Source organism: Vicia villosa, unplaced genomic scaffold (genome assembly GCF_029867415.1).
Source record: "Vicia villosa cultivar HV-30 ecotype Madison, WI unplaced genomic scaffold, Vvil1.0 ctg.000970F_1_1_3, whole genome shotgun sequence".
Taxonomy (NCBI): domain Eukaryota; kingdom Viridiplantae; phylum Streptophyta; class Magnoliopsida; order Fabales; family Fabaceae; genus Vicia; species Vicia villosa.
The window spans coordinates 375,628-385,342 of NW_026705437.1; the positions used below are offsets into that span (position 1 = coordinate 375,628).

A 9,715-nucleotide genomic window follows, 5' to 3' on the forward strand; every position below is an offset into this window, starting at 1 on the left:
CTTGATAGTGGTTGTTCAAATCATATGACCGGGAGGAAGAGCTCTCTAGTAGATCTCAAACTAGAAGGAAACAACTATGTAACCTTGGGTGATGGAGAAATAAGAGAAATCAAAGGTGTTGGAGAGACAGAAGGGGTGGGTATCCCCAATCTAAACAATGTTCTACTTGTACAAGGACAGGATGCAAACCTTATAAGCATCAGTCAGTTGTGTGATGAAGGATTTAATGTCAGGTTCACCAAAGAAGAGTGTATCATCACTAATGAAGAAAATGAGGAAGTCATGAAGGGATTTAGATCTAAGGATAATTACTATCTATGGAAGCCTGACACTCCTGTCCACCCCTCTGACCACTCCATGATCAAAGAAGAATTAAAAGTTTACCGTCACGAATCTGATGAATCTGATGAGTCTGATGAATCTGATGAGTTTGATGAATCTGATGAAGAATCCTATGCTGGAGATCTCACCATAATTGAACTGTCTACTGGTTTTTCTGAGACCTGTGTAATGAATGAGAAACTGTGTGCAAAAGTAAGGGAGTACAGAAGTATCAGTAGATTTCTGTTAGAAGAAAGAGTAAGCCTTGTGATGGACATTACAGATCGGGAAAGAAAATTTGAAAAGTCAAATGTGAGCAATGATCCTAAAAGACTATCTGAAAGCAATGTCACAGAGAATGTTGTAACAACATCTAAAGATATTGTGACAGAAAAGGGTATGTTGGGTATCTGCTACTAAAACATATTATAGCAATTAACCCACGTGAGGGAAGACTATTTGGGCTTTGTAAAAATCCATGTTTTGAAATTTCCTTCACTCAGTGTGCATATAAAGCTCCCTCGATCCCCTAGTATTCTAAAAACGAAAAATTTTCCTAGAAGTTCTGCTAGCTACTCTCTAAGGTTGATCTACTTCAATTGTCTTCATAGGTGTGAAACAAGTTCTGGTTCTCTAAGTTTCAGAATGTCTCAGCAATTGAATGATGAATCTCCAGTTTCGGACCCGGCAACACCGAAAGAGTCCTCTAACCCTAATAGTGTTCTTAAGGTTGTCCCTTTAAGGACGATTAGCAGTGACGAAGTAAAGGCCACAAAGCCTAAAACGAATCATGCAAAACGGCCCAAGGAGGGTATTCACAACAAGGGTACCAAATCGTCAGCATCTGCTACCATGGAGGAACTTACTAAAGAAGGATCCAAATATGTCGATAGCGCAATTACCAGGATTGTTACTCATATTCTGAAGGAGAATCATCAAGCGCCTGGAATATCTATTCCTCTTCAAACCATAATGGCTGCTCCCCTCAATAACACCAGTAAGGCTGAGGCTGTTCACACCGTTGATAGTGACCTAGAAATTAACAAGGATGAACAAGGGTTTACTAAGAATACCAATGTCACTGAGGATGTCAATGACATCGACAATAATGAGCACCCTAAGGCCAATATTGAAACTGATACTAATGTGGTAGACTTAGATGAGTACTCTGACGATGAATTACTTACCTCCTTGAATCCCAGTGTAGCCAACAGGATCATGACAAGAAGAAAAGGCAAAGCTGTTGTCCAAGGATCTCCTAAAAGGAGCACTCAAGTGAACAACCCTGCCAAAGACACTGTTAGGAAGAAGAGTACTTCTGGAGGTCCTGTCAAGAGCAAAGCTGTAACCAAGAGTAAAGGGGTTGGTCATTCAAAATCTTGGAGCAGGGTCATTCCAAAGAAAACAAAGGAGCGGGAAATTGTTGAACCTGAATCTAATGTTGAAGTGAATGTCCCTGACATTCCATCGAGGAAGAAGCCTACAACCAGTAAGCTTGCTGCTAGTATTCCTGAAGTTCCCATTGATAATGTGTCTTTCCACTGCGCCTCTTGTGCCAGCAGATGGAAGTATGTTCTCCAAAAGAGATTGGCTGTTGAAAGGGAATTGGCTCCAAATGCTCTTGAAAACAAGGAGGTCTTAGAGCTGATTCAAGAAGCTGGACTGCTAAAACCTGTGTGCAATCTTCCCAAATGTTATGGGAAGCTGGTCAAAGAATTTGTGGTAAACCTATTTGAAGATTGTGGCAACAGCAGGAGTGCAAACTACAGAAAGGTGTTTTTAAGAGGTAAGTGTGTATCGTTCTCTCCTTTTGTGATTAATAAATACTTGGAAAGAACAGATGAAGCTCAAACCGAGCTGGAAGTAACAGACAACCAAGTCTGTCAAGTGATCACAACCAAGCAAGTAAAAAGTTGGCCCTTGAAAGAGATGCTAACTGCAAGCAAGCTGAGCATCAAGTATGCAATGCTTCACAAGATAGGAGCATCTAATTGGGTTCCAACAAATCACAAGTCAACTATCTCAATTGTGCTTGGTAGATTTCTTTATGTTGTAGGAACAAAGGCAATGTTTGATTATGGAGCATATATTTTTGACCAAACCATGAAGCATGCTGGAAGCTTCAGTATTAAGGGTCCAATTGCCTTTCCATCCCTCTTGTGTGGTATAATTCTAGATCAATACTCAAACATTATCAATGAACATGATGTAGTGTGCAATAGAGATAGTCCCTTGGCCTTCCATTACAAATTGTTTCAGGGAAAGCATGTTCCTGACATTGTCATGACATAAGCTAAAACGTCCAAATCTGGAGCATCAGTCAGCAAAGCAGAAATCATAGCAATGCTAAAAGAGACTTGCAAAGAACTGGAATCAAGAAAAATATCTCTTGAAAAAATGATCCGTACTCTGTAAATGGATGAGAATGAGGAGTTTGCAGATACTGAAGAGATGGAAGACAAAGATGAACAAGAAGGGGAAGAAGAAAGTGCTAGTCCGGCTAATGACTCTGAGAAAGAAAGTTCTTCAGACACCTCAAGTGGGTCTGAATTTGGGCAGTAATTTATGGCCAAACAGGGGGAGAAGTAATTTATGTCACCCCAGAACAACAAGAATGGTTGTTGTGTGTGATCAACAAATTTTCTTATCTTTGTGTTAATCTATTTGTGCTTGTGCTACTCTTGTGGCTGTCTATCTGTTTTTGTCTAAGCACTGTGTGTGCATACTGGGGATGTATGTTGTATGCTTTGTAATAGCTTGTGTTATTGTGTTTTGGTTTTTATCTCGTGTCCGTTGCAAGGATTTCTCTGGTATGGTGTGACAGGTTGTTTTAGCCAAAAATTTGCCAAAGGGTGAGATGGAAGGTGTTTTCATGTTCGCTGTATTATTGGTAAAACATACCTGGTTGATTTTGTATATGCAGGTTGCATATATGTGTGAAGCTAATACTGCTTTTGTAGTGAATGTCATGATCGATGTCATGACATCCGTGTGTGATAGCAGGAGCTGTTATTGTTTATTAATTGTGTTTCCTGATTTATCCCTTTTATCAGTTTAGGAAACTTTTTATTGAGTGCTGCATATTTCGTCCTGAAGATCCTACTGACAGCACATTGTGTAACAGACAGTTGGCGTGTGAATTAGGTTAACTTTGTTAACCCTAATGTGTTTCTTAAAAAGCCCAAGGCTGCATATAAAAAGGACTGCAATCCTAGTTTGGAACGCAGACAAAAGATTGTGTATTGTGAAGAACTGCTGTTCTGTAACTGTCTCGTGTGATCCAAGCAATTGTCCTTGATGATTGGGTTGGAACTAGTTTGTGTTTTTGTAATGTCACTCTAAGCTTTTAAGCACGAGTGTATGTCTCTTGATTGAAGCTTTTAAGCAGATCAAGGTGTGTTTTTGAAGAGTGTCTTCTATCTGTAATTGTTTATTGTTTATGTGTAATCACTGTTGTGATTGAGGGAGAGTGGAATAAAGATATTCCATATCTAGGTAGAACCTAGGTAGAAGGGTCATTGGGTAGTGATTAAGTGAGAAGTTGTAAACGGGGGAGTTTAGCTTTGAATTGATACTACTGATAGTTGACTTCATCCCTGGCTTGGTAGCCCCCAGAGTAGGTTGTTTAAACCGAACTGGGTAAACAATTCTGTGTGTTCTTTATTGTTTTTATGTTGTTTTGTTATTACTGTCTGTACTGCATAAGTGTGGATGTCATAACATCTAGGTTGACATCGAGCGTGTGTTACTAGAATTTTCAATATCTGATAAGAATGTTTCAGAAGTTTGGGGGTCAAGCTTCCAGAATGTGCATCTGATTAGAATTTTCAGAATGTCCGGGGTTCAAGCTTCCGGAATGTATATCTGATAAGAATGTTTCAGAAGTCTGTGGGTCAAGCTTCCAGAATGTGCATCTGATTAGAATTTTCAGAATGTCCGGGGTTCGAGCTTCCGGAATGTATATCTGATAAGAATGTTTCAGAAGTCTGGGGGTCAAGCTTCCAGAATGTGCATCTGATTGGAATTTTCAGAATGTCTAGGGTTCGACCTTCCGGAATGTATATCTGATAAGGTGTCTTCAAAATGTCTGGAGGGATATGCTTTCCAGAGTATATATCTGATAGAGATTTATTTGTTGATGGTATTTGTCTGATCGGTTGGTCGACCTGAAAGGCAAAGTCAGTTTTTATGCAATGTCATGATGCATGTATTATGTGATGAGTCTCTCAAAATAAATGAGAAACTTGCATGTTATGTATGAATTTATTATGAGGTACTGTATGCAATGTATGAATATGTTTATGATATATGATGTATGAACATGATTTATGCTATTTGGAATATACTAGTGGTTTTTCTTGATTGAGAAAATAAATCTATATATCATTATGATTTTAATGTCTGATCTTGTTTTGAAGATGCTCAGTTGGGGATTTATGATTTCTGCTTGGGGATGAGAGCCATTTGAATGATTGATCTTGATGTACCATAACTGGGGATAAGAGAGATGAGTAACCCTGTTTGAAGAAGAGAAAAGTGTCGGGGAACCGGCAGTGTCGAAGATGTAAACTCCGTTAAGGAACTAAGTCTATGTTGGGACGAGAACATTTGAAGATATCTTCTTAAGGATTACTCTGTGGGGATATGATCCTGTGAAACCGACTTTGTGGGAAGACCTGGATGCCTTGAATGTTGCCCCTAGTGGTTATAGTAACCGCCATTCCTGGGCTTGTGTAGATTGGGACACACCAATGCTTGTTGGTCGAAGTGTTAAACATGCCTTGCATAGCTCTGCCCCATCTAATAGGGACCTTGGAAAGTTTTGCCTTGTGAGGACTTTCTAGGATATATACTATGGATGATGTCCCTAGTACTCATAGACTTATGAAAATTCCCCTGATTGTTCGATGCTCTTGAGAGATTTTTTGAATCTTGACCTGATTGCCCCAGATTGATTGGACAAAGCATGTCATGTCCCTTGTATTTATCGATTCAGGTGTGATAGATATTGTTGCTGAAGTGATTTCTTCTGTCGGGATGACTTTTAGCCATTAGTCGTACCCTGTGCAAATTCTTTCTGATGCTAACATTTGAAATTATGTAGCAAAATATGTCTAATAATGAATTCATGAGATGCAATGCATATGTCTGTCTTGTTTTTTTTTTGAAAAAACATTAAAACAGGAGATGTAAAAGCGTGATGTTTATAAAAATGTGATGTTTGTAAAAACGAAATATCAACCCAGCATTTGTGGTAAACCTTAAGTCAGGATACCTTTTTGGTGACAGTATGCTTTCGAACTAACCATGCTTCAGTTAGGACTTTTAAGGGTTGTAACGTGGCTTGGTTCACGGTTTAAGAAACAAAGGATAATGGCTCAAACTTTATTTGTACCCATCCCAATCTTCGTGATGTTCTTCGATCCTATGCTCAGTTAACTTTGCATTTCAGTTCTAGCAGGTCTTGAAGCCGTAACATTCACATTTGATGATGGTTAAAGTACTGGAAGTTTATTTGGACAGGCAGTCATCCCTTTTTGTAATATCTTTTTTTGACGAGGATTTTTAGCAACCTCTTTTTGACTTTCATTTTGTTATCCCTAACTTTTGCCTAAGCTGTTTATTTTGAAATTACAGTCAGCGGGATGTTTTGATTTTTGATAAGTCTCCTTCATAGGTTTTGAGTTGACAATTTTTTCTTTTTGATAGATGTTGACTGCCTGACTTAATGGTTACGGGAATCCATCATTGATTGTGTTGAATAACAACTGGCCTGATTGAGTCAACTGAGAATCTACCCTTTCCAAGGTTATGATTAAAGGTTTTACCTTGTACGCGAAAGAAAAACTTCTACACCTTAGGCTCAAAGGGGGTTGACGAGGGATTAACATCCTTATATCTCCACTATTTAGGAATTGAAACAATGCCAGTACATCGTCAGCATAGTCTATTCAAAAGCATTACTGTATAAGGTCATGGTATCATTTTCGTCATCCTCCCTCAAAAGGCTAACAGCTTAGCAAGAGTTGAATATCACAAAACATAAACAAAGTAAAGACACAGTTTAAATGAGTGATAGCGAAATGATTTATTCAAGACAAACATATGCAATACACTAGTGATGATTATTAAAACAGATAATGTCTATCATAAGTCAAATGTTTAAACAAACAGAATAGAAATTGCAAATGAAAGTAACTCTAATGATCCAAAAGTTCGTCCGTCTAGCCATCCACGACATTAGTAATCTTGTTGTGATTGGGCATGGGAGCAGTGATCACGTTAGGGGTTGTAGGAGGGTCGAACTCGATTTCCCCAACATCGATCATATCTTGAATATTATTCTTAAATGTCCAGCAATTGTCGGTGTCATGTTCAGGACTATTGGAGTGATATGTACACCTCGCGTTGGGATTATAGAGGGGAGAGGAAGTGTTGGGATTTGGATGAGGAGCTATCTGTGTAAGTAGCTCTGCTTTCAATAAGTGCTGCAGTTCTTGAGTCAAAGACATGTTGATCTTTGCAAATTGTCTTTTGGATGTGCCTTGTTTACGTTGGTTGCCTTATTGTTGTACCGACGCTTGATTAGAGATCAAGATTTCCCCAACAGTGTTGGATTCATTCCTCCCATTGTAAGGATTTTTTGTGGCACTAGAGGTTGAGTTCACTGGAATCTTTCCACTTCGGATGCCACTCTCAACATGTTCCCTAGTTAGTATGAGGTCAGTGAAACCAAATGAAGAGCTCCCAAGTAGATGGCTATAGAAAGGACCGGTCAGTGTGCTCATGAACATATCCACCATTTCACTTTCTTCCAAAGGGGGTTGAACTCTGCTGAAGGATAGAAAAACACTTAGAAAGGGGGGGTTTGAATAAGTGTAGCTTTAAAACTTGTAAGATAAAAACAATTTGCACAATGATTTTTATCCTGGTTCGTAGTTAACTAAACTACTCCAGTCCACCCCCTTGGAGTGATTTACCTCACCTGAGGATTTAATCCACTAATCACACGAGATTACAATGGTTTTCCACTTAGACAACTTCTAAGTCTTCTATAGTATACTGATCACAACTTGATCACTCTAGGAACAATCTGCTTAGATACCCTCTAAGACTTTCTAGAGTATACTGATCAACAACCTGATCACTCTAGTTCTTACAACTTAATGTAAACAAATTCTAAGAGTTACAATGCTTCTAATAAAGCTATTATCACAACTGTGATTTTATCTTAAGTTTAAGCTTAATCTCACTAATATATTACAACAACAATGTAGTGAGGTTGATGAAGTTTGAGAGCTTTTGATTTGAACAGCGTTTCAGCGTTTTTGCATAAAGTCTTGTATTCAGAATTCGTAATTCGTAACATAGCCTCTCATCAGAACTTCATATTTATAGGCGTTTGAGAAGATGACCGTTGGGAGCATTTAATGCTTTGCGTATTCCGTACAGCATTGCATTTAATGTTTCACTCTTTTGTCAACTACCTCGAGCCTTGTTTTAGTTGTGTCTACTGACGTTGCCTTTAATAGCTTTCAACGATCCTTTTGTCAGTCAGTACTTGCTTTTGATCTGATGTTTGTGTGAACAACGTTTGAATATCATCAGAGTCAAACAGCTTGGTGCAGATCATCTTCTTGTCTTCTGACCTTGAAGTGCTTCTGAGCGTGATACCATGAGAACTTCAGTGCTTCTGCTTCTGATCTCAAGTCCTTCTGATGCTTTCATAGACCATGTTCTGATTCTGCTTGACCATCTTCTGATGTCTTGCCAGACCATGTTCTTATGTTGCATGCTGTACCTTCTGAGTCAATGCTTCTTGCGCTGATTTTGTGCATACTCTTTATATAATTCCTGAAATGGAAATTGCATAGTATTAGAGTACCACATTATCTCATACAAAATTCATATACATTGTTATCATCAAAACTAAGAATATTGATCAGAACAAATCTTGTTCTAACAATCTCCCCCTTTTTGATGATGACAAAAACATATATAAATGATATGAATTTGCAATCAGAATATCAGACGGCTAAAGACAATTACACAGCTATAGCATAAGCATATAAACATAGTGTGTGAATATGTCTCCCCCCTGAGATTAACAATCTACCCTTGAGATAAATAATCTCCCCCTGAAATAAATACTGGAAGAAATTTATAAATAAAGGACTTCCCTGAGTATTTTCCATTTCAGTTGAGACGATCACATATGCTTAGATCTTCAGAACATTCATAGCTTCTGATTCTTGCTTCCATAGGACAGCTTCAGAGCTTGAATTTCTTCTTGAATCATTGCATGCTAGATTGTATCAGAACATTGTTGAATGTACCAGAGCATCATCAGAGCATCTCTACATCCTGAAATGTTACAAAACAAACTAAACGACAAAAGTCAGAGCATGAATGAATCAGAACATAAAATATGTATCAGAACATATAATATGTATCAGAGCAAAAACAATAATGTTTCAGAGCATATTTAGAACTAAAACATGCATCAGAACATATAAGGAATAAGAATGAGTTAGAGCATATTCTATCATCAGAATATCATAACATTCTTCCTTCTTGCTTCTGATCTTGAAGCTTTATAGCACTCAGCTTGCTTCAAATCCCATGAGCTTGATTCCATACAGAATTGCTTTTCCCCATGTCTTTGCTTCTCATGTTGAGCTTTTAAGAAGATCTTCACTTCCTGCAAAACACTCAAAGACACAGAACTTGCAATTTCTTGTTAGAAATGTGGAGACTTTCTCTCAGCAACTGATAATATAAATCAGATCATTTATCACATTTTCTCCCCCTTTTTGTCATAACATCAAAAAACACAAAAGATTCAGATGAAAAACAAAACAATTATGAGAGAAAAGAATGATAACTTTCATTGATTGCAAAAGGAGAATTGTCAAAAAGTACAAGGAAGATGCATGGAAAACCGATGCAAGGAACAAAGAGAAACTACTAAGACACAAAAGGACTAAGACGACCCTAACTTAGACATAATCTTGGCCAGCATGTCAAGAATCCCAGCATTGCTCTCAGTCTGCCTCTCCATGAAAGAGCGGAACTCAGCATTGGTAGTATCTTGCGCGTCCATGCGAGAAGCTAGGTCAGCTTAGTTCTTCTGAATAGCCTCTAAAGTCTTCGCCAGAAGAGAGGGTTCACCAGAAGAAGCTTCGCAACTTCTGTCCAGAGGGACAACATTCTCAACAGCAGCTTCCATTGTTAGATCAACACCTTGATTTTCCTCAATAGGAATAGACTCAGCAGGATGATCTTCAGCATCAGCTTCTTCCATAGAAGCATCTCCTTCATATTCTGCAGCAGGAAGATCAGAATCTCCATTCTCAAGATCTTGAAGAATGGCAGAAGGATTCCTTGGTGCAGA

The 9,715-nt window shown here is 38.4% G+C and overlaps 1 protein-coding gene across 1 annotated transcript; it reads left to right on the top strand.

Annotated features, from left to right (window-relative positions):
* The first annotated feature begins 966 nt into the window (after positions 1–966).
* Positions 967–2,613, top strand: LOC131632607 (uncharacterized). Its single transcript, XM_058903356.1, has one exon. The coding sequence runs from the start codon at positions 967–969 to the stop codon at positions 2,611–2,613; it is 1,647 nt and encodes a 548-aa protein (XP_058759339.1).
* Positions 2,614–9,715: the final 7,102 nt, after the last annotated feature.

What these genes read in the sequence shown, in the direction of transcription:
- LOC131632607 (XM_058903356.1), top strand. Translation starts at nt 967, where the DNA reads ATGTCTCAGCAATTGAATGATGAATCTCCAGTTTCGGACCCGGCAACA.